The sequence below is a fragment of the Neoarius graeffei genome, chromosome 28 (assembly GCF_027579695.1).
Source record: "Neoarius graeffei isolate fNeoGra1 chromosome 28, fNeoGra1.pri, whole genome shotgun sequence".
In the NCBI taxonomy this organism is placed as follows: domain Eukaryota; kingdom Metazoa; phylum Chordata; class Actinopteri; order Siluriformes; family Ariidae; genus Neoarius; species Neoarius graeffei.
The window spans coordinates 47,459,721-47,486,213 of record NC_083596.1 but is presented as its reverse complement, the minus strand read 5'-3'; the positions used below and the strand labels follow the sequence as shown (position 1 = coordinate 47,486,213).

General features: G+C 39.7%; 1 protein-coding gene across 5 annotated transcripts in view; it reads right to left on the bottom strand.

The window, feature by feature from the left end:
* Window positions 1-26,493, bottom strand: part of lrch2 (leucine-rich repeats and calponin homology (CH) domain containing 2) — a 170,656-nt gene that overhangs the window by 781 nt on the left and 143,382 nt on the right. For 4 of the 5 annotated variants that reach the window (XM_060912494.1, XM_060912495.1, XM_060912496.1 and 1 more), the window contains 3 exons: window positions 24,684-24,821; window positions 10,326-10,403; window positions 2,636-6,534 (listed from right to left, as the gene is read on the bottom strand). In XM_060912494.1, the coding sequence (XP_060768477.1) occupies window positions 6,415-6,534; window positions 10,326-10,403; window positions 24,684-24,821 (336 nt within the window). In that variant the 3' untranslated portion in view covers window positions 2,636-6,414. Of the gene's footprint in view, window positions 1-2,635; window positions 6,535-10,325; window positions 10,404-24,683; window positions 24,822-26,493 lie in introns of those variants that run through there. The other variant, XM_060912500.1, reaches the window with a different exon arrangement.

Genomic DNA, 26,493 nt, shown 5'->3' with positions numbered 1-26,493 from the left:
AGTTGTAATCAGATATCATGTACTAAAAACCATGCTATGATGTATGATCCCAGTACCAGGTATTTTTCTTCATACTCTTCCAGCCCTAAGATAAAACAAACTGGGATTTTTTGGTCATAAAATCATGAACAGATCAGTCATGCTAACATTCAGATACAACAAGGCATGGATAAACTTCTACCCGCTTTGCATTTACTGTAGGTGGAAAGACTACTGAAAGTTAACACGCACCAATTACTGTAACGTGTCAACATTTCAGCATGGTTTGGAGGGATGGGGGAAGTACAATAAAATAATTCTTTAGAACATAAGACTAATTCATGAGCTGTTGATTGGAATCTCACCTTATCAGTATACAAGTATTTAATATGGACTGATTCTACTTCACCTTGTGGAAGCCATGGTCTAATAGTTAGAGAAGCAGCTTTGGGACCAAGGCTTGAGCATGGCACCGAAAACCCCCGCCTGCTCCAGCAAGAGTGGTGGCGTACCTTGTGTCTGATTAGCTAAAGAAAAACTGACGATGCAATTATCAGTTCAGGTGGTAGTCTGACTAAAACAAAACTAAAAGCTCCACCTCACCTCCCACCTGAGCATTACAATGAAGTAAAACCCAGAATAGCACATAAGGTACATTTCTGATGCTGGATTTAAAGAGTCAGTGATGTGAAAAAGCAGTGCGTGTAGAAAAATCATGAATAAATACATAATTTCTTGGACAACTTTTGTTACAATTAGTAGTCAGTATGATGGCATATTTGGGCCACTGTAGGTTAAAAAATAATTAGAAAAACTACAGACCTTGGGGGGGATATGAGGAAAAACCCAGAATTTCCAAGACTGAAGTAATAAATTTTATGAGAAAAACTCTGATAACCTCAGATTGCAGTCATACAAAAAAAAAAACCCGCAGAAACGTTCTGAGATTAAAGTCACAAATTTGTGAGAGGGGAAGGGGAAAAAAAAAACCTTGGAGAAAGTGTTTTTTTTTTTTTTTTTTTTGGTCAAGGAACCACATTGCTTCACTTTCAAGGTTGGATCAACATCACACCATAGAACAAGGCTGCATCAGTAAGTTTACCTGTGTTGAAATTAGTGAAGTTGGTAGGTTTTTATTAATTTAAAGAGTAACACACATCAAGACGAGCTCACGGGTCCTACAGGAGCTAGATAACATCTGTTGCCTATTGCAAAGCACATCAGAAAGGAGTTGAGTAGTGGCCTAATTGCTAAATCCAGTAATCCAAGTGAAAAGTATAATTTGATTAGGCCATTCATAGTACATGGCAAGTACAAGGTTGCTCAGTATCTGGTTATTTAGCACAAATCTAAAGTCATTTAGCACAACTCTGGATTATGGTCACAGTAATTGAAAAGTCATAGCAATTATCTAAAATGTAAATAGCTTAATAAAATAATTGAAATAGCTGTACATAGTTTCTTTTACCTTTTTTCCTTTGTAAAAAAAAATTAAAATGAACAAAATTTTCTTAACTCTTATCTTGTAAATTTCACTTGACTTTTCGTTCTTTATCAAATTAGCAAATTGTAAATAAATTATATAATTTAAGCTTAGCACTTTTTTTTATTAAAGACTAAACAGACCTGGAAGTTGACTGTAGCGGTGTGCTGTGTTAAATAATTTGGAGGGAGAATTGGTGGCCAACATACGGGCTACATCAAACATGGTGGTTTCAAGATGGCGGAGTGGGGAAATACAATCCCTCGTTTTCTATCAGAATCTCGGCAACTTTCATAAAAAAATCCATCAAACATCTTTAAACATGATCATTAAGTATTCATAATAAAGACTGTGGTGTTGGAATTTGTGCTAAATAACCATAAACTGGTTGCTCTAACCTTGCAAAGTGACATGGTTCCTTAACCAAAAAAAAAAAAAAAACGCTGAGTTTGAGAAAAAATAAAATTTACTACTTGGAGAATTTAAGATGTTTCTCAAAAATCTATGACTTGTTAATCTGAGAATATCAGAGTTTATTTTCCTTGCAAATTTATGACTTTACAATCTGATTTTTTTCCCCCTCAGAGTATTACCCCTCACCCCAGAGCTATATTTTTTTTATTTTAAATTTATTTTTTAACCCTACAGTAACCCTAATACGCAGTCATAAGTTAGGGATTGATGCCAGTCACATCAGTACTCTAAAACAACTTCATGTTTACAGCACAGGACAGAAGCTTAAAGAACCCCCCCCCCCAAAAAAAAAATTAGAACATTACGTGAAATTTAAATGATAGGAATAGCTGAGAAAGCCAAGACTCTGGTCACACCAAAATTGCACTTCAAATGTCTTTCCTTAAACAAGCATAGCTTACATGTAGACAAGATGCAGTAAATTTTACCGGGTTTGATTTACTGTTACGCTTTGTTTGCATTTCCTACTTGGAGTTTTGATGTTGAAGATTCTTATGTGGTGAATGTGTGGATTTGTGTACTGTGCTTAAAACAAATCAAAAATTAAAACTGGACTAAAATAGGAAATGTGGTATAGGGAAGAGATGGATAATTTCAACTTTTTAACTCGGTGAAATCATAATAGTTCCCATGATACTGCAAAGAATTACACATCATTTATCTGGTTTAAAAAAAAAAAAAAAAAGTTGATCCAGTTAATCCTTTTTTGAGTGTGCTTTTACTCCACCAGCAATATCATCTGTACAGTCCACACTTTCTGTTCAGGCATTCAAGAAAACACACTAATGACCATCTCTTCTCCTGTCCACAACTTAAAATCTGTGTTCTTCTTGCATGTACAAGGAATTCTTCCAAACACGTCTCCATTTTGATGGATTTAGTGGCTTCATGCAGGAGGAGGGCATTCTGTTCTATGTGATAAAGTCCGCCCATTGCTCCATATCAGCCAATCAGCTGTCCAAATTCTTCAAGGCCTTATCCATGTGGGCTCCCTGGTTTAGCAGAGTGGACTGAAGGAAGATGGAATAGAAGAGAGCGAGAGAGAGTGAGAAGTAAAGCTTCCATTGACCTTTGTGAGAATGGCTAAATATCACAAACTTTGTTACGCCAAAGCTGCCCAATGGTTAAAGGAAATATGAGAAAGACTGAACGTTTTTCAAATAAATAATGATGTGGCCAGTTTTCCCAAAGGTAAATCTAATGCCCAGGTCAGATGGCAGAAAGACGCATGCTGCGACCTGCGATTGATTTGGTGGTGAGTGGACGCAGGCGTTTTGCGCCAAATCCGTTGTGGTCAGATGTTGTAAACAGTTGAAATTGTGAAATGTGCCTTTAAGACATGTCGTGTTACCAGCTCGCGCTTGTGTTTTCTGTTAGTTGAGCCGTGCACCTTGCTGGAAATGGGTGTCTGTTAATGAGCTCTTTTTCGCTCTTCAACTCGAGTAACGTTTAGGGAATGTGTGACCTCTATATTTTGTTCAAATATGATAAGATGGAGCCGTTCAACCGGGTATGATAAGGTTGAAATGTACGCAGAAAATCTCATCTCATCTCATTATCTCTAGCCGCTTTATCCTTCTACAGGGTCGCAGGCAACCTGGAGCCTATCCCAGCTGACTACGGGCGAAAGGCGGGGTACACCCTGGACAAGTCGCCAGGTCATCACAGGGCTGACACATAGACACAGACAACCATTCACACCCACATTCACACCTACGCTCAATTTAGAGTCACCAGTTAACCTAACCTGCATGTCTTTGGACTGTGGGGGAAACCGGAGCACCCGGAGGAAACCCATGCGGACACGGGGAGAACATGCAAACTCCGCACAGAAAGGCCCTTGCTGGCCCCGGGGCTCGAACCCAGGACCTTCTTGCTGTGAGGCGACAGCGCTAACCACTACACCACCGTGCTGCCCTACGCAGAAAATTTTAGTGTTAAATCAACTCAGAGTCAATTTTAACACCATGCTGGTGTTCTTGTCCCAATATCTACAGTGTTAACACTTTCTAAAGGGTCATTTCAACTCCTATATTTTAACACTTTTGCTTAACACTGGGAAATTAACTCAGAATTTTGCTGTAGTACAGTAAGTTAATAAACTGAGTATTGTAGAAGTCCTACATTCGTGTGAATGTACGTTTTTGCCTTCCTCTCCACACACTCCAAACTAGGGATGTTAACCGATGACCGTTTGACCGGTGGTTGACCGAATCAACGTCAACCGGTTAATTTTTTTGGGTTGTCGGTTAAAAAAAAAAAAAAAATCGTTTTGAAGCTGCCGATTTTGGAGCGGAGAACCTGGAATTCTGTGTTGTAAACGCTTGGGGCATGCCATGGCGTGTAAGGACGACAGCTGACAAATCAGAAACACCCATTCAGTCATGTCCCGCCCCAGTTAAAGACAGCTGACAAATCAGAAACACCCATTCAGTCATGTCCCGCCCTCCTGCTGCCACTCGGCGAAAGAAAAGTGTAGACACAGGCTTTTTAGCTTACAAATTACTATTTTTTTTTAATTATTATTAGAAGGCACATCGAGTTTAGTCCTGCCTTGGCCAATGCATTCTGAAAGTATGTTTCGGTCTGTAGCCAACAATGCATGTTATTGCAGATCATATCTCTCCATACAAACTAAAGGCACAGATGCCGACTTTTTCACAGCTGAATCGCGCAGATCCGAATTTTTTTTTTTTTTGGGGGGGGGGGCGTTGGAGTGTCTGAATAATTTCATCAGAGTAAATTCTGTATTAAAATTACTAAATAAGCAAATGCTGTTACAGTCCATGAAACATAGGAAGTATGAGAAGAAAACAGTAAATCAGAAAGCTGCGCACATTTGCGCAGCTTCCGCGAAAATGTTTGCATCCCTGTAAACTCATAAGTTAACCGACTTTGGCCGAATCCCATTTCACCCCTTGGACCAACCCCTTGGCCCTTCCTCTCCATTTTGCGCGTTCACGTGAAGGGGTAGGGGTATCCCAATCCCAGTTAACGCGGAGGGGGAGGGGAAGGGGTAGGGCTTCTGTACCCCTCCAAACGGAGATTTTCCTGGAGCTGACTCCGAACGAAGGGGTTTGAGTGATTTCCCACAATGCCATGCGGATTTCAGAAAGATGGCGGTTCCCGCGGCGAAAGATTGTCATAAATGTATTTTCTCCATTATTTACGTGTTTTGTTATCCAGAGGAAACACGCCGCTTGATTCGCTTTCAAGCTGAGAATGAGCAGCGATTTCTGAAATCCAAGCTGCTGCTAAAAAGCTTTGGGAGTGAGTATTGTTTTCGGTTGCTTGACTGCGTACGTTTTGTTCTGTTATTCTCGCTTTTATTGTTTACATGAGTGTTCTGACACCTCATTCTGTCGGATGTGGTGCACGAAGCGCCAAAGATATCCCATTCAGTGGTGTTAGTTAACAAATCACACCCTGCCAGCAGAGATTTCTGGTTCTGGCTCTGACTGTAGCGGCTGGTCGCAGCCAATGACGCATTTGGTCGCGTTTTGCTAACGTAAACGCTGACGGAGGTACGCGATGACGTATGCGATCGTTGAAGGGCTATCCCAATACGTAGGGGTTGAATTTCAAGCCCTATCCCTTGTAGCTCAGTTTCAAGGGGAAGGGCGAAGGGGGAGGGGTAGGCGTAGGGGGAGGGGTAGAAATTAGAATTGGGATTGGGCCTTTAACCGGCTAATGAGGCTCGGTGGTCGGTCGAGATTTTTTTTTACTTTTCGCCATCCCTACTCCAAACTGCTTCAACCCGTGATTGATCGCTCAAGCGTTGCACGACCGGGTGCTTCTACATGCATCAACCTGATATTTGCACCAACTGGAAGCGAATCGCAGCTGAAATGCTAACAAATCGTGATTCACTTGCGTCAACCTGCCTCTATTAAAGACCCTCTGCCATTATCTGCGTCAGACGCAAGTAGTTAAACTAGTTGCAGCCTGCCGTCTGACCTGGGCATAAAACTCACTACCGCTCTACTGTTAAAATAGTATGCTGCCTGTGTTACATGTCTGGCAAGTGGTCTTGGCTAGCTAGACGAGCAGCCACAATAAATCCCATTTCCATTTGCGCAACATTTGTGAAATGTTTGTATGGAACCAGAGATGGACAAAAATAAATAAATAAATAAATAAAAATCCACTATCCTAGATCAGTTAGTCCTCTACCTCAGTGGATAATATTCTACATCAGCCTACTCTCATTTTCTCTTCGTCTCTCTCTCTCGTTTTCTTGGTCACACTCTCAGTAGCTCATGTGGCATTAGATTAAGGCTAGAAGGTTCCAGACCTTTCTGTTGTGGCTTCTAGCAGGGGTAGTTGAGTCTGCTTAGAGAGAGCTTTCCCATGGTCAAAGTTCAGAGGCTAAAGGAGAGGGTATAGCAGAGAGCTCAAAGGGATGTAAGGCAGGAATGACTATGCTAGGGAATGCCCGGTTATCCTGGTTTTTTGGGAGCCTTATCCCAGTTTCAGTGCTACATGGTGGATGTCTGAGTCGGCTTGGGTGACGACAAATCCAGCAAGGCTTGAACGGTAATGCCAACTTTCACCAAACCTCGTTCCTCCAGAATGTGATGAGGCAAACACAACTTGTCCTGCAGGGGAAACATATCAATGGAGTTGAAGAATCTGTTCTTGAATTCAAGATTTTTTTGAACAAGCCACAAATATTTTATCTTCATATTTTATAACAATAATAATTACTTACACACACACACACACACACACACACGCAGCAGGTCCATAACATTAAATAATAAATATGGACTAAAAGTGCACACTATCATCTTTAATTTGAGGGTGTGAACAATATAGGAATTAGTTGTTATATGTGCCCCCATACTGCTCCAACACCAAGAAAGAAAAGAACTACTCCTGTTTCAAAAAAAGTCTTTACACAAAAATGGTTTTCTTGCTTTTGGAGGTTTTATTTTTTTTTTTAAACTTGTTTTTTTCAGGACTCTTTGGGGGGAAAAAGAAGGTATATTCCAACATGTAGCTAATGCTAACGCTAGGCCACAAATCTGCACCGTCACTCTAGTCGTTTTGAGGAATTTTGTACAGATCATAACCACTAATAAACTAATTTCCGCGTATATCTATCCTTTGCGTCTTTCTGACTAAGATTATCCAAGTAATCTGGTAGAAGAGCCTTTTTAGCTGTAGTTTTCTTCGGGCAGCAGACGTCAGACATCTTTGCTTGGCTTCAGTATGTAAACAAAATTCGCTTGTCCCCCAGGCATAGGGTAGCGATGGTTGCTAAGGTAAATGTGACGTTAGTGCAGCAGCAAAGTGATTGAGGGCGTTTCAGTGTTCCCGAAATATCGTTGGACACTGGTCATGACAGACAAAAAATTCAGTTGTCCTACGTAATTAACACACATGTCAGTCAACCTGACCGATAGCTATTGTAATTACTAATATAAAACATCCAAATCTAAAACATGCCTGAATTTAACGTGAGAAAAAAAAAAACCTCTCAAATATCGTATTTATCGCAACTTAATAAACAAAGTTCTAATACTCCATGCATCGATGTCTCTACGTGATTTCGCATACCTTAAATACACGTCAATGGTGCACAGAGTTTTCTCGCAGCGACCTACTTAGTTCATTAAGATACGTTATCGATCGATATGCTGTCCGAATGCTTTCGCACCATATTTGTTTACCTCGTCACTGTATGGATGGCTCTGATTGGTCTGTCTATTGAGGCCTCTCCCTTTATCCAATCAAAAGTTGCCTTACTACCTCTTTTGGTTGCTCGCTGTCAAAATGTCCATGCTGAATGCGGCCGGTAAAAGCGTGCATTGTTTTTTTGGAAAAAATGCAAAATCGGACACCGTCAAACCGCAAGTTGCTTTCAAAAGGAAAACATCTGTCAATTCTGAAGGGGGGAAGCAGCCATGTCATCGTTTTCAAGAGGCATGGCAAGTTGGGAGGCCTTGGCTTCGTTACGATTACGGTAAAAAAATCATGTTTTGTGACTACTGCATTGAGTATCCAACATCCGATGCTAAAACCAAGGTTGTTAACAAAGATGGGAATTTTATTGTTGGAACTCGCAATTTCTGAAAATCATCAGTGATAGATCATGAAGTTTCAAATTCTCATCAAGTTTCAACTTCCTCTCACAAATGTGAAGAATGCCACTGATGTTGAAACTCGCCAGTCAGCTGCAGGCTGTGCACTTATCCAATTAAAGGATAAAGAAAAGCAAGTTCTTAATATTTTATTCAGAAATGCTCATGCCGTTGCCAAACATAACCGGCCAATGACTGATTTTACATGGCTGTGTAGACTTGACGAAGCTAAAGGTCTGAATGTTGGCAGCACTTATCTTAATGAACAAGCTTGTGCAATGTTCATTTGACTCAATTGGGTCTATTGAGAATGAGAAGATCCTTGAAGCTGTGAAAACCTCTCCATTCTTTTCCCTCACAATGGATGGTTTTTCCAATATCATCAGTAACTGACCGTTTCAATGTGCTGGAAAGGACATTGTCGAATAGGACATTGTGGAATAAATAATAGTCCTTGATTTTCTTGCTTGTTTTCATTCATTTTACACAAAGCTAAAATTGTCTGACAAGGTCTGAAAATGCCTGACACAGATCTGCCCAACGTCAGACAATATGACTGATGTTAAGGAAAGTTTTTCGGGAACACTGGCGTTTGTTGTGATTGGGGATTTCCCAGGGGTATTTCCGGTCTGCCTGAGTGCATCATGGTAGCAAACCAGCCCAAGACACTGATTTTCCTTCAGAATATGCCCCAAACATCGCAAGGTAGAAATCTGACGTGATTTTTCAGCAAGTGTTGGGGGGGGGGGGGGAATGCATGTCGGCAAATTTAAAGCGTGGCCGCCCCGACGCACAAAAAGCGCTCTGGGGAGAACACTATCTTGTAGGAAATAAACTGGTAAACATACATTGAGATGTATGTATGCAGATAAAAACATCCTCTCAAGTGATTGTTTGGACTCATTTGGTCTGGCACACTAGGCTAAATTTGTCATGATTCATGATTGAAGGAGTCCAACCCTGACATCATCAGTTTATCAGAACAGCAGATTATCTAACTTTCCACAAACTGTAGTACAAGAGTACCAACTTTCAGCTGTACACTCCAACAGGAAGTGTCATCACATGTCATTTTGCTGCTTGCTAGTGTAACTGCCAGTGGTGTGGGTACTTAAGAAATATCACCCTCAAACTCTTCATAAAATGAATAAAAAAATAATAGAAAGAGAAATGCTTAAAAGTACAACGTGATAGTGCAACAGGTTGACTGGCTAAGAGGAACTGTGAACATGTGTATGCATACTGCCCTGTGATTAATCAAATTTATTTATATAGCACATTTAAATGACAAGGCAATGCCATACCAAAGTGCTGAACAAAGCACACAACAGGAAAAATAGGGTGAAATAAAATAGTAATTATACCACCCTAGACAGTGCTGTGCATGAAAAAAAAAAAAAACAGGCAGCAACAAAAGCATCATGCAAGATACAAAATAATAGTTAAAAGCAATGGGAAAAAGTTTTTATTCTTGTTTTAAACACAAGAAGAGAAGGAGCTGTTCTGACATTCAAAGGGAGGTTACTGAAGAGCCTAGGAGTGACATTTCTGCCTGGTGTGTGGTACAGCTAAAAGTGGCTCATCAGCAGAATGCAGGAATGTAGGGGATGAGCAGTTCTGACGAGTCACTGGGTGCTTAAATCATAAAGGGATTTAAAAACCAAAAGTAAAATCTTAAAAATCAACACTGAATTTAACTGGCAGCCAGTGTGATGTGAGTATTGGAGTAACAGACTAATTTACCCATCACAAATCTGGCGACTGCATTCTGAACAAGCTACAACCTGGATAAAAGAGTTGTGCCAATTGCTACGTATAAAGAGTTACAATAATCAAGAATTGAAAAGATGATGGCATGCGTCACTCTAAGTCCTCTAAAAAGGGCTTGATTTTTTACCAGAAATCTGAGTTGATGATAACTCTATGACCTGGTTTACTTGATGAGCAAATTTCAAATTTGTCAATAACCACTCCGAGGACTTTTACTAGGGCTTTACAGTGATGGACAAACAAATTATTGCACTAGAGCTGTAAAATTAACCAGGACCAATAAAAATAATCTGAGTTTTGTCCTGATTCAAATCCAAAAAAATTTTCAGCCATCCATTGTTTAAGGTCAGGGAGACAATTTAATAGTGCATTAACAGATTTATTGCTGACACATTAATTACCATTCAGGGTGTACTCAGACTTCACACCCAGTGTTCTGAGAACAGGCTCCAGACTCACTGCTACTTTGATTAGAACAAAGTGCTTATTGAACTTGAGGGCAAGTGAGACAAGGTTAAAAAGTTAACGCTTACCTGCGGCACTCCAAGCTTCTTACATGCGTCCAGAAAATTCTCAACATTTCGCCGGCACTTTGCCATGCTCAGTTTTGGCTGTGGAGGGACACCCATATGCAGTTAACCCATGTAGTAATCTGATTTTTTATATATATATATATATATATTTATTTATATATATTATATATATTTATTTATATATATATATATATATATATATATATATATATTTATTTATATTTATATATATATATATATATATATTTATATATATATATATTTATATTTATATATATATATATTTATATTTATATATATATATATTTATATATATATATTTATATATATATATTTATATATATATATATATATTTATATATATATATATATATTTATATATATATATATATATTTATATATATATATATATATTTATATATATATATATATATTTATATATATATATATATATATATATATATATATATATTTATATATATATATATATATATATATATATATATATATATATATATATTTATATATACACACACACACACACACACACTTTTTTTCATCTATTATCATGGTTCAAGCCAGTGAAGGCACTTTGTGTTCTTTTACTGCAGTTACATGCTACAGAAAAATGAATGGAACACTACAAAATCTAGCAGAATACAAATTTAAAATGCAGTGGAAAAAAAAGTAAAGCTGAAGTGTCAACTCTGTCACAAATAAAAGCATGTACCTTTCAGCAGTATACTGCAGTAGAGCCAAGAACAATAAACAGACATTGCTGCATTAATCTGCCAAATATTTTTACAACCCCGATTCCAAAAAAGTTGGGACAAAGTACAAATTGTAAATAAAAATGCAATAATTTACAAATCTCAAAAACTGATATTGTATTCACAATATAACAGACAACATATCAAATGTCGAAAGTGAGACATTTTGAAATTTCATGACAGCAACACATCTCAAAAAAGTTGGGACGGGGCAATAAGAGGCTGGAAAATTAAAGGTACAAAAAAGGAACAGCTGGAGGACCAAATTGCAACTCATTAGGTCAATTGGCAATAGGTCATTAACATGACTGGGTATAAAAAGAGCATCTTGGAGTGGCAGCAGCTCTCAGAAGTAAAGATGGGAAGAGGATCACAATCCCCCTAATTCTGCGCCGACAAATAGTGGAGCAATATCAGAAAGGAGTTCGACAGTGTAAAATTGCAAAGAGTTTGAACATATCATCTACAGTGCATATCATCATCAAAAGATTCAGAGAACCCGGAAGAATCTCTGTGCGTAAGGGTCAAGGCCGGAAAACCATACTGGGTGCCCGTGATCTTCGGGCCCTTAGACGGCACTGCATCACATACAGGCATGCTTCTGTATTGGAAATCACAAAATGGGCTCAGTAATATTTCCAGAGAACATTATCTGTGAACACAATTCACCGTGCCATCCGCCGTTGCCAGCTAAAACTCTATAGTTCAAAGAAGAAGCCGTATCTAAACATGATCCAGAAGCACAGATGTCTTCTCTGGGCCAAGGCTCATTTAAAATGGACTGTGGCAAAGTGGAAAACTGTTCTGTGGTCAGACGAATCAAAATTTGAAGTTTTTTATGGAAATCAGGGACGCTGTGTCATTCGGACTAAAGAGGAGAAGGACGACCCAAGTTGTTATCAGCGCTCAGTTCAGAAGCCTGCATCTCTGATGGTATGGGGTTGCATTAGTGCGTGTGGCATGGGCAGCTTACACATCTGGAAAGACACCATCAATGCTGAAAGGTATATCCAGGTTCTAGAGCAACATATGCTCCCATCCAGACGACGTCTCTTTCAGGGAAGACCTTGCATTTTCCAACATGACAATGACAAACCACATACTGCATCAATGACAGCATCATGGCTGTGTAGAAGAAGGGTCCGGGTACTGAACTGGCCAGCCTGCAGTCCAGATCTTTCACCCATAGAAAACATTTGGCGCATCATAAAATGTAAGATACGACAAAAAAGACCCAAGACAGTTGAGCAACTAGAATCCTACATTAGACAAGAATGGGTTAACATTCCTATCTCTAAACTTGAGCAACTTGAATCCTCAGTCCCCAGACGTTTACAGACTGTTGTAAAGAGAAAAGGGGATGTCTCACAGTGGTAAACATGGCCTTGTCCCAACTTTGAGATGTGGTGTTGTCATGAAATTAAAAAAAACAAAAACCTAATTTTTCTCTTTAAATGATACATTTTCTCAGTTTAAACATATATGTCATCTATGTTCTATTCTGAATAAAATATGGAATTTTGAAACTTCCACATCATTGCATTCCATTTTTATTTACAATTTGTACTTTTGTTCCAACTTTTTTGGAATCGGGGTTATATTCATTCTATCCACATTCACTAGATATGAGCAATCATGCGCTCTGATTGGCTAGTCTACTACAAGGGTATCGGCTCATATACTGTGAAGAGAGAAAACCAAAATGGCAGAGCGTGTTGCTGAACCAACCGATGATGAAATTAAAAAAAAACTACTCGAAAACAAACCCCCCAAAAATGGAAATAAAAAGCAACAAAGTATGGAATGAAAGCATGTGATGGTAAGAATGCATCTCTTTTTTTTTTAAGAATTATAATAGTATTTTTCACAAATTGCTGCTGTCATTTTGCTGGTTTGTTTACATTTTAAGCAGAAATTATTTTGGCAGACATTTTATATAAAGTTTTTGTCTTTATTGAATTTGCAAAAAATAAAAATGCTCTCTCAAAATCCAGTGAATGTGGATAGAGTAAAATTATTCCACTCAAATCTTGTCATACATGGCTTATAGCCAACTCGGCACGGCCCACTTCAGTAACTGTCAGCTCATGTGGAATAACTGAATTATTTGATGTCAACAGTGTAGTATATTCATACAAGGACATCATTTCAGTTACACAACTGCACAGCTATTTGCCAAGATTTCTGCTTGCCAAGCTACTTTTTGTATTGTGTAAAAGTTAATGATGCGTGTGATATTACTTCAGCATTTTCCTGTTCTACAGAGAGTGGGTATGCACTATACCTCAGTGATGAATAAATTGCAGCACAGTAAAGTTTGCAGAGCAACAGGATGTTTTAGACAAAAGCCCTTAATCAGCGATGGTGATAAACAAATCTGCTGATATGTTAAGAACATTTTAAAGCTTGAAATTATAATTTAATTATGATCTATTATCTTATAATAGGAAATACTTGATAAATTTGACTACATTCAAGATGTTTTCATGTGCCAAGACTTCATTTTTTTGAAGTGCAGTGCAAGTGCACGGGGTTTGAAATATTTACGTATGATTTTTAGCCACTGTGTTGTTAGTAGTCTGATAAGTGAGCATCAATGGAATTCTCTGCCTTAGCAGGATTTTAGAAGTCAATGCATCCATTCTCACGAAATTGAGAACACAGACCATGGCATGATCTGTAACGTTCTCTCAACGTATACAAATATTGGTGCATTTTGAAGGATGTCTTCATTCTCACTGGAGACTTGTTTAAATTGCTGTTTCCGAGGAGTCATCGTCTTATCCAGCATTATTGCCAAGTTGGGGTCCATGTGGACCCTACTGATCCACGTCATTAATTGGAGCATAGTTTTATACCAGCTGCCCTTCCTGCTGCAACTCTCCCATTTCTAGGCTTAGCCTACAGTAACTGCTTGTCTTTGGACTGTGGGAGGAAACTGGAGCACCTGGAGTAAACCCACGGGGAGAACATGCAAATTCCACATAGAAAGGCCCCCTGTCGGCCGTAGGGCTCAAACCCAGACCCTTTTTGCTGTGAGGCGACAGTGCTAACCACTACACCACCGTGCCACCCCAACTCACTGTATCAGAGTAAGGAAAGAAATCTTTGCAGTATTTGGGAAGCATTTATATTACATTTATTTTCAATTTCAATTTAAAACGTGTCCGTCTGAGATTTATATATATATTTTACACACACACACCAAAATAGAGAAAATACTTAAATTTATATGCATGATTTTATTGCGCACGACAAGCCTGTTTCGAGAGCGACTTGCTCTCTCATCAGGTGCAGCAAGAATGTCAGTACACGGCTACTTTTATACTCAAAAGATGTTTGCTAAAATAAACCTACTAGCATGCCGGCATGCGCTGGCTAGTTCATTGCGCTTGTTTAACGTGCCTAGATGTGGTTTGCATACAATATAATATTTTTCTGCAAGGCACAAATTACAGCGCTTAGTGCTATTATTATATGCCGGAGCTTTGATAGAGCGGTGCTACAATATCAACATGCCCTTGGCAGCAGTGGCTATGGGTACCGCCTATGTTTTGATGCAACCAACGCCCAAAGACTCCGCACCAGACGAAATTGTGGCCGGAAGATAATATGGTTTAACCCACCCTACAACAAACAGGTTAAAACAAACGTGGGGAGAAAACTCCTCGCAACAATTAAGGATTGCTTTAGACGTGGGCATCCCCTGGCTAGGATTTTCAATAAGAACACCCTTAAGTTGAGTTATTCCCGTGTGTCAAGTTTGGCCGCCAAAATCAGCGCACACAACAAGAAAATACTGATGGAAACATCGGAGCCGCCCAAGATGTGTAACTGCCGCAATAAGACGACCTGCCTCCTCAACGGCGCATGCCTTACAAAGAACATTATTTACCAAGCCACCATTGAGAGTGAGCGCGGTAAGGAAACCTATATCGGGCTTACAGGGGACACATTCAAGTCATGCTACAATAACCACACTGCGTCATTCCATCACGAGGGCAAGCGTCACGCAACAGAGCTGAGTAAACATATATGGACTCTAAAGGAATCCGAAGAAAATTATATACTGACACGGGACATTATAGCACGCGCGCCGGCATATAATAATAGCACTAAGCGCTGTAATTTGTGCCTTGCAGAAAAATATTATATTGTATGCAAACCACACCTAGGCACGTTAAACAAGCGCAATGAACTAGCCAGCGCATGCCGGCACGCTAGTAGGTTTATTTTAGCAAACATCTTTTGAGTATAAAAGTAGCCGTGCACTGACATTCTTGCTGCACTTGATGAGAGAGCAAGTCGCTCTCGAAACAGGCTTGTCGTGCGCAATAAAATCATGCGTATAAATTTAAGTATTTTCTCTATTTTGTTGTATTATTGCTCCTAGTTTGAGCACTCGTGTCTAAGGATTACTCTATTCTTTATATATATAAAAATAATCACACACACACACAGTGGTGCTTGAAAGTTTGTGAACCCTTTAGAATTTTCTATATTTCTGCATAAATATGACCTAAAACATCATCAGATTTTCACACAAGTCCTAAAAGTAGATAAAGAGAACCCAGTTAAGGGCAATTCCATGTAAATGTCAACCTCACCATGCAAAAATAAAGCAACATGTAATACATCAAAACCACTCCCAGAGATATCACCTAGGCCTGTATTTTACAGATGTGAATAAGTTGAACCAATTTGTAACCAACCTAATATGTCACTGTCAGTCTTTCTTTCTTATAATGTAAACCCCAAGCTAAAATCAACTTTGATCATGTACAATTCTATATTATTGCCACAAGCCACAGAAATGTATGCTAAAATCCACAAAACAGCAAAACAATAGCCATCCTAAATATTATTTAAGAACTTTGATAGTTTTAGCTGATATTTAGAGAGTTTTTCAAAGGGTTATGGTGGTTAAATTGCTGATTTTCTAAACATATGCCATGTCTATTTCAGACGCGTCACATCCATAACGGAATTTCGTCACATCCATAACGCTGACTTTTCCTTCCGAAACTCTGCATGAAATACAAAATATTTTAAACAAAGATTTTTTAATATTCACCTTGGACCCCTCTATCAAATGGATATCTCCATTTCGACATTAGGTTTACAATTTCACAGAGTTTGATAAAAATGTACAGTCACCCAAGAAAAGTGATACTTTTTCTGTCACATCCATAACGCATCTTTTCTGGCATGCCCTAGATGTACTATGGGAATTGTTCTTGCTCTATCACTTCTCCAGTATGGTACAGCCTTAAAATATGCAACACCTGTTTAAATACTGGGAAACAATAAAACATGCACTGGGTCATTTGTTGCCATTTTGAGTTCAAGTGTCACGTCCATAATGCTGGAATTGCTCTTAAACAAACGAGACAAAAATATACTTGGTTATTTATTTATTGAGGAAAATTATCAAATATTACACGTGAGTGGCAAAAGTATGTGAACCTTTGCTTTCAGTTTCTGGTGTGACCCCCTTGTGCAGCAATAACTGTTGATCAGTCCTGCACACCGGCTTGGAGGAATTTTAGCCCATTCCTCCATACAGAACAGCTTCAAAAGATGTTGGTGGGTTTCCTCACATGAACTGCTCGCTTCAGGTCCTTCCACAACATTTCGATTGGATTAAGCTCAGGACTTTGACTTGGCCATTCCAAAACATTAACTTTATTCTTTTTAACCATTCTTTTGTAGAATGACTTGTGTGCTTAGGGTCGTCGTCTTGCTCCATGACCCACCTTCTCTTGAGATTCAGTTCATGGACAGAGGTCCTGACCTTTTCCTTTAGAATTTGCGGTTCCATCAATGACGGCAAGCTGTCCTGGCCCAGATGCAGCAAAAACAGGCCCAAACCATGGTACTACCACCATGTTTCACAGATAGGATAAGGTTCTTATGCTGGAATGCAGGGTTTTCCTTTCTCCAAACACAGAGCTTTTTGGTTTAAATGAGAAGCATTATTTTGGTCTCATTCATCCACAAAACATTTTTCCAATAATATTCTGGCTTGTCTATGTGATCTTTAGCAAACTGCAGACGAGCAGCAATTTTTTTTTTTTTTTTGGAGAGCAGTGGCTTTCTCCTTGTAACCCTGCCATGCACACCATTGTTGTTCAGTGTTCTCCTGATGGTGGACTCTTGAACATTAACATTAGCCAATCTGAGAGAGGCCTTCAGTTGCTTAGAAGTTACCCTGGGGTCCTTTGTGACCTCGCCGACTATTACACGCCTTGTTCTTGGAGTGATCTTGGTTGGTCGACCACTCCTGGGAGGGTAACAATGATCTTGAATTTCCTCCATTTGTACACAATCTGTCTGACTGTGGATTGGTGGAGTCCAAACTCTTTAGAGATGGTTTTGTAACCTTTTCCAGCCTGATGAGCATCAACAATGCTTTTTTCTGAGGTCCTCAGAAATCTCCTTTGTTCATGCCATGATACACTTCCACAAACATGTTGTGAAGATCAGACTTTGATAGATCCCTGTTCTTTAAATAAAACAGGGTGCCCACTCACACCTGATTGTCATCCCATTGATTGAAAGCACCTGATTCTAATTTCACCTTCAAATTAACTGCTAATCCTAGAGGTTCACATACTTTTGCCACTCACAGATATGTAATATTGGATCATTTTCCTCAATAAATAAATGACCAAGTATAATATTTTTGTCTCATTTGGGCAATTCCGTGGAAATGTCAACCACACAGTCAGAATTTCAAACTGGGACTATATACATAAATGAGGTATCATTGGAAAGCTAACAACCTGTACTTCTTGGAAATGTTATGTTTGTTGAATCATGCATTCAAGAGATACGTATAGGTCTTTAAAGTCTCTTGAAATAAAATTTGCGAATTTCAACAAAAAAGGATGAAATGATGAGGTGCCTCATCCACTCATGTTTTTTACTGAGAGTTACTGTTTTATATCAAATTAACAGTATAACATTTGGTCTTTCTCCTATGTTATTAAGTTGGCTCAACTATGGTCTCATTCTGGGGTAGCCAGCTTCAATACCGAAATGGCCGATGCATGCAAGTCCATAGCCAAAAATTTGATTTTTTTTATTCCCTTTAAAGAATATTTGTACCATTTTCAATTTCTCTTATGATGCAAAGCTAACTTCAGATCCTAAGCAACCATAAAAAAAATTGTCTGTTCATATTTTTTACAGAAATAAAGATACCCAAATTTATGTACGTCCATAACCAATTTAAACATGCATCCATAATCATGCAAGATCACGTTTTGTATCTCTCAGCCCTCTGGTGGATCTCTTTTGCCATTAAATAACCCATGCCCTCTGGTGTACAATTTTTTTAACTAAGCATGACATCACTTCCTGTCAAAGGCAAAGCAAGCCCGTCCCAAATCACCGAGGAAGCTCAAGGCCGTTACGGCAGTTTTGGCTGAAGACTTGAACATGAGATCATTAAATCTCAGTGAGGTATTTTAAGTTATGTGCTATTCATGGTGCCAAATCCCAAATATAATATAATAGTCTAGAACTCCAATTGAATATGCATGTTGTATGATGTCAGAACAGTGACCATTCAAATCGATCCTTGGGAATGGTAGCCAGAATCCTTCCCTCAGTTTGCAGTCATTAAAACCTATCCTGTTTTTTATTTTTTAAAGTCTGATATGGATTAAGCATTAAAGAAATAATGAAGAATTGACAATTACTCTTACTTTGATTAGTTATGTTTTCTTTAAATACAAACATGTGTGAAATCCTTTCAATGTGAATTTGTTCCAGAATTTTTAATAAATCTAAAATACCTGTTTTGTGTCCTATTATTAAAATTTCAACGTGTCTTTATTAGTTTCACACTTGCCATATTCAAATAAACTATGTTGAAAAGGACTTAATACTTTCAATTACCATGTACGTCCATAACCTTCACACGGGTACGTCCATAACCAAATTCATGTACGTCCATAACCAAGTGTTAAGTTGGGCCGTTCATTTAAGATGCAATGAATAATCCTAATGGTTATTTTTTCTGTTAGTAGATATACTTGCCTACTCATGAAAAGTGTTTCTTTGTTAATATCTCCGTATACTTCAGAGTTGAGACAAGGAATGACAACGTTGAAAAACTGACTTTGTCTGCATACGTCCATAACCGGTGTATTTTCCCCTTACAGCTCAAATATAAAAAAGTCAACAACCCTGTTAATGGTATGACTAATAGTGTTAAGTAGTACATATATCATGCACAAATCAAAACCATCCTACTACTATTTCTCTGTCAGAGGTCCTTGCGAAGTGTGTGAATCATACGTCCATAACCACAGAATTGCCCATTTGTTTAACTGGGTTCTCTTTATCTACTTTTAGGACTTGTGTGAAAATCTGATGTTTTAGGTCATATTTATGCAGAAATCTAGAAAATTCTAAAGGGTTCAAAAAACTTTCAAGCACCACTGTGTGTGTGTGTGTGTTATACACACACACACACACTTACTTTATATTGGATGTACCACTTGGAGTTGCACTGAAATTGTACAGCTGTGCAATGACAAAGGCATTCAATTAAATTTTACACTACGTAGGAATGAGCACCTGCAGGCTGATCATGGATTGCAGCTTTTGAAAAAGTATCATCACTATTGGGGAGTGCTCAGGCCAGTTACAGTACTGTGCAAAAGTTTTAGGCACATGCAATGAAATGCTGTGGAGCAAAGATGCCTTCAAAAATAATGAAAATGTTTCGACATTAAAAAATAAAAAAAATAGTCTCAGGTAGTGAGTGCAGTTCTATAAGGAAATGAGCTGCAAGTTTTACTGAGTGAGTATCTTGCAGAACCAGCCACAGTTCTTCTGGACACTGTCACACTTTCTTCTTGTTTTTGCAGCAAAACCCAGCAGCCTTCATTATGGTTTTGTTTGAAAAGTGATCCGTTATGTCATATGGCGCTTTCTTACTGACCTACAGTGACATGAATGTCATCTTGGATTTGAATGTCATGGCAATATTTGGGCTTTCAGTAATTTCTTTGAACTGTTCTTTTTCTGTGGCAGAATGTACAACATACATCTTTAATTAAAAAAAAATAAAACACTAGAATTTGGTGCACAAGTTTTAAATTTCTTTGGGTTTTCTAAAATCAACAAAGTCAAAAATATACATACAGCACACTGAATACTTGGGTAAAATGTCTCTTTGCAAGATTCACCTTGACCAAACATTTTTGTTTACCATGAACAAGCTTCTGGCAGAAGTCTGGTTGGATATTTCATGACACTTCATGGTAAAATTGGTAGAGTTCAATTAAATGTTTGGGTTTTTTTTCTTGGCGTGGACTCTACTTGTAAGCACGGTCCTTATATTTTCAATAGGGTTGAAGTCAGGACTTGTTTTAAGCTTAATGTTAGTCTGCTTTATCCTCCACAACCAGCTCTGATGCGTGTTTGGGTTCGTTGTCCTGTTGTGACTCAAGTCGTGTTCAAGTTTCTGATGGTTTATGTTGAAGAATTCTGAGGCAGTCCTTCATTATTCCATCCACTTTGTGTAATGAACCAGGTCCACAGCAAAACAGTCCCAGAGCATGATGATCCTACCACCACCACCAGTTGGTACAGTGTCCCTCTGTACATGGTGGTCTTTGTGGCCAAACAACTCAATCTTTGTCTCATCTGACCATACAGCTTTTCTACAGAAGGCTTTTTCTTTGTCTGTGTGATCAGCTTCAAACTTTAGTTAAGCTTGAAGGTGTCAGTTTTGGAGCAGGGGGTTATTTCTTGGATAGTAGCTTCTTAGTTCATGGTGATGTAAAACTCACTGAACTGTAGACAGTGATCTATCAGCTTCCAGTTCATGGCAGGGCTGTGCCATGGTGGTTCCCAGGTTGTTCCTGACCATCCCAACCAATTTCCTTTCAGCTGAGGATGACCAGTTTGGGTTTTCTTGAAGCAAAGTGGCTTGGCAAAGTGGCTACACCTCACAGTAACTTGGATACAGTTGTTTGAACTGATCTTGGAATTTGCAGTTGTTTTAGAAATGGCTCCAAGAGACATTCCGGAGTTGTGTATATTTGCAATAATCTTTCTCAGATCTGCATTGAGCTCCTTAGACTTTTCCATTTTGCTGTGTGTTGGTCAATCCAATGAGTGTTGTAAACAAACCCTTTTTATGAAGGCACAGAGAAGCCACCAGCTGTAGTCAATCATGATCACTAAGAGGAAGTTAAGAGACCAACGCCTTGGCAAGATAGACATTTTGGAAGTTTCAGCTTACTTTATCTTCCACTTGTACTCCAGGGTGTCGTGGGGAGGCGGGGACGGTGGTCGATGGCTTGACGGGACGCTTCTGTGACAGACAGGCCATGGGACTTGAGTGTTTCTACCACGCCCTCAAGGTCGTCCTCTGGCTCAGACACCAGAGCTCTTGAGGTTGTATGCTCTGAGCGCTGGCTGGTCAGGTGCCATTCTTATCAAGTGATCAAACCACTTGATTCTCCGATGCTGGATGTGTGTGTGGACTGGTGGTGTTCTGACCATTTTTCAGATCCTCTCGTTTCGGATCATGTCCCTCCTCGTCTTGCCTGCTGTTCGTCTGAGGCACCTCATCTCACAAGTTGTGATCTTCCTCTCTTGGGCCTTGAGGAGTGTCCATGTCTGGCCCTGATAGGTCAGCGTCGGCAGGAAGATTGTATTAATAAGCCATGCCTTGGTATCCGTGGGGATATTGGGGTGTCTCAGGAGGGGAGACAGCTGGAAACTAACATTGAGACTCGCATTCAAAAAGCAAACAATATCTGTCTAGCTTTCCATCTTCAGTGAAGATGCTACCCAGGTATTTGAACTCCTTGGACTGTTTAAGAGTGGTGCCATTGATGGATATGTCCAAGGTCTTTGGTGTTCGGCTGACTGTCATGACTTCCGTCTTCCCTGTGCCGATGTGCATGTCGTGATCTTCACACACAGCATTCAGCATGTTGATGTGCATTTGGAGGTGGTGTTGGTCTTTGTTGAGCAATCCTTGGTCATCAGCAAAAAGTAGCTCATTCAGTGCTTCAGGGTTTGCCTCCCTGGTGACCCTGTCCATGTAGATAATGAACAAAAGCGGTGACAGGACAGCCTTGCCTCACCCCTGATGTCACCTCAAACCAGCTAGTCAGTCCGAACGGTGTTCTTATAGCACTTCTGTTGATGGCATATATGGCTCTGATGTTGTCGAGCAGCTGACCCCTGATGCTGTATTCTCCATAGTGTTGCTCTGTTGACTCGATTAAATGCTTTCTCTTGGTCAACAAACATGTGCAAATCCTTGCTGTACTCGATGGCCCTCTCGCTCAGCTGCCTCAGGGTGAAGATCGCATCAGTGCATCCTCGGCCCTTCCTGAACCCAAACTGTGCATTGCTCCAGGATTGGCATACATCTTGCCAATGTGGCTCAGGAGGGAAATTCCCCTGTACGTGCCACAGTTGTTCTTGCTCCCCTTCCATATTGGCACTACTACTGCCAGCCTTCTGGTACTTTTCGTTCTTGCCAGGCTTTCTGAAAGATGGTTGTGAGCCACTGTATGCCTGTCTTACCACATGCTAGGATGACCTCTGTGGTGATTTCGTCCACCCCGGCTGCCTTGTTTTTTTTGAGCTGATCTTTACTGCCTGCCGGACTCCAAAATAACTGGCTCTTCTAGGTATCTTGGAGTGAACTGGGGCTGGTATTGCTGGCCCTCCACTGGGTTCAGGAGCTGTTGGAAGTATTCCTCCCATCTGTCTCGGAGCTCATTGTTCTCATACAGCGGCTGGCCCTCTGTCATTGATGTAGGGTTGTGGGGCTCCTCAATAAGTCTCATTTCCTTCACACTCTTGTAGAACTCCCTTGGGGAGCGTCTGCACAGCTCTGATAGGTTTTCTCCATACTGTTTCCATGACTGGTCTTTGGCTACCTGTACCACCTCTTTACAGGATCTTCTGGCTACTCTGTAGTCCTCGTAGTCCTCTTCCTTCTTGGACTTGACCCAGATCTTGTAAAGTCTTTTCTTTTACTGCTGCTTTGACAGTCTCATTCCACCATGATGTTGCTTTGCCTTTTCCTACTTTCTTCTTCCCGCAGTGTTCTTCTAAAACTTCCAAAAGTTGCCTTTTAAAAACTGCCCAGGTCTCTTCTGCACTCAGGTTCTCTGTGTGAATGTCCTGAAGTCTGCCATCTACCCCTTCTTGTATCTTCTGTCTAATCTTCTCTTCCTGCAGCTTGCGTAGGTTGATCTGCTTGGCTGCCTTCCTCTGCTTTGGACTCTACCCTGCCACACTTAGGATGACAGGCTTGTGGTCTGTGTTCAGGCCGGCGTTTGATATGGCTCTTGAGTCTCTAATGAGCAGCCTCGTTGTCACCCTTGCTAGAATGAAGTCTATGTGCGAGGCAGTCTGAAGATGGTTCCACCTGTACCAGGTGTACACCTGGCTGGGCCTGTGCTGGTAGAGAGTGTTAGTCACAAACAGCTGGTACTCTGCATACAGGTTCAGGACATGCTCACCATTGTAATTACAGTCTGTTGCTGTGTCACTGTGAAGGCCGAGATACAGTTCCCATGGAGGTGTTCTCGTCCCTGCCTCTCAAAAGTCCAACCCCTCATCCATCGTCGTGGGAGGTGGAAACGGACAGAGTAGGGAACTTCTTCCCAAAATGGATGACTAATGGGGCTCTGGTGAAACTTCAATGGGCCTAGCAAGCCGGAAGTGGATTTACAATTGCTCAAGATAATAAAAGGAGAACAAAGTTTCAGCACCTTTGAATTAATAATCTAAGCGAGCATATGTAAATTTTTGACCCTGTATGTATAATTTTGACCCTGTGTTGATTTCAGAAAACCCAAAGAAAATTAAAATTTCTGCCCCAAATTCTAGTTGTTTTTTTTAATTAAAGATGTATGCTGTACAATCATTCTGTCACAGAAAAAGAACAGTTCAAAGTTGCTCTAAGTCCAAATATTGCCATGACATTCATGTCACTGTATGTAAACGTCTGACCCCAACTGTAGTTTTTGTACTGATTCCATAATGTACAAGTCATTAAATAAGCCTAAAACAAAAAAGTTTGTGCTAAAAAAAAAAAGTGTCTCAGACTTTTGCACTGTACTGTACATGGTTAATACTTGATCAACATGTTGAGAGATGTCATGTAGTAATAAATCTGTCCGTTGAAGGAAATAAATGATGTGTCAAAATTATGGCACACCTGTTTGCAAACATGCTCTACAATACCATCACTCATTACCGCATTCTTTTTTTTTTTTGTATCTCTTGGAAGTGATAATTTGTTGTAGAAACTAAATGAAGATTGAATGGCTGATTTGTTTCATTGAACACAACTATATCATAAGAATAATATATTTTTCCATCACAGTTGGTCATGCTAATTATTGCTATGGCACTAATAAGGTGAGGACACTTGGGGAAAATGAGGTGATTTACACTCTCCAAACTTCGGACCCCATGTATGTTGCATTGTTATTAACATCAACTGGTTTCACCTTCTACAGCTTCAACTTTGTGTACTGCAATTTGTATTGAATCTGTAGTGGGATACAGAGTTAAAAGCAGTCAGACTTACTACTGCTGGTGAGGGCACATGAATGCTGGCCACGGACCGAGGTCGAATGTGATTAGCCAGATGGCACAACACAACACCATCCATTAAAGCAGCACCCACATCATCAGGCAGCAACACCTTCAGCCTTGACTCCACGTTCTGCAAAACCACAAGCAGAAAAACATCCACACCCACAAAATTAACCCTTTGGTGCCTGCCCAAAATTCCCCTATTTTCACCAATGCCTAGCCAAACAAAAATAGCTTGAGGTTGTACTTCAGGATACCCATCACGCCGTATATCATTTTAAAGTTTAATAAAAATACAACAACTGCACTATGTTTGGTAGTATTTATAAATATTTATTTATTAATAATAGCTTGATACAAATCAAACTCTTCTCCCCTTGAAAGACTGCCAGTTTCACCATCTAGGCTACTTTCGTCACCACTACCCTCACTCATAAGAATTTCCGTCACTTGTTCTGCTGAAAATCGTGTATATGGTTGCTTACTCGAAGACACATTTTGAATCTGACAGAGGTTGTTGCATTACTTAAATACAAGCCAGTAAAAGGCAACCAATCAAAAAGGATTCCTTTTTTACCAGAATTTGATTGGCTATGGTACACCAAGTATTGTAAGAATTTTTTTGTTATTTTCAAGATATTTTTGTCATAGCAACCATTTTACATCATTGTTCCTGGAGGAACAATATTTAAAGGGTCTGGCGCCAAAGGGTTAAGCCTTATACAAGTTAAAACAAAGCGATTCCGTTAATCTACAGCATGATTAAATCTACAACAGGATTGTGTCAACATTGTATTAATTGTAATTCAAGATAAACATGGACTTTTGCACACACAATTTGGTGGGCACTGATCAACACGATTCATACAGACATCACTTGGGTAAACCCAATGACTTTCAAGGACTTCTAAGCACCAAAATTTGATTTTTCCAGTACTTCACAGGAGATATGCATTTCATGCTACTTTTGTATAGTATATAAATTGAACTGTTGGAAAATGTATTTGAATATAAGCCACACCAAAAAAAAAAAAAAAGTGCAAGACAATTGATAATTTGTTTGTGCTATTTGATAAGACAGTGATTTGGGTGAATAAGAGGTTTGGTTCTCATCTTATTGATGAACGCAAACTGTAGTCAGTGAGTAAAGCTGCACCATGATTACATAAGCACACTCGGGCCCAGAACGTAAAAACAGTGTAAGTGCAGGCCAGGCTGCGACTGTGCATTTTGCATGCATAAACATGCACAAATCGGACGTGTTTGGAGTCATTTGGGTGTTTCTGGGGTGCTGGGTCATTTAAAATGTTATTAAACAGTTAATCATCTCAAATTGTGAGTAATGTTTTTTTATTTTGCATGCACAGATTTTAAAGGGCCTTCGATGAGGGCTTCATGCTTTTGATGAGGAGGCATCCAGGCTTCTGCAACGTGTCAAGACCAAGCTGATGCATATAGGTGACTGTCCTGACCCACCACCCATTGTCCTTGGAAGTCGCCAACAATGGTGACCTCCTCACGGAGATCAAAAGGTGATGTGAACTGGTGGCAGGCATCATGAGAAGCCTTTGGAGACCATGCGACATCTCCCGATGCACCAAGCTATGGGTCTACAATGCTGTGGTTTTGTCTATGGGGTTGAAACCTGGCCTCGCAGCAAGACCTTGGCCACCCGTGTTCTCAGCTTTGAGACCTACCGTATGCCCTAAGGACTATTGAGGAGGTGCGTTGGTACAACCGTGTCTCCAACGAAGAGCTCTGCCAGAGGACTAACCAACCAAATATCCTCTGCACCATCGCAC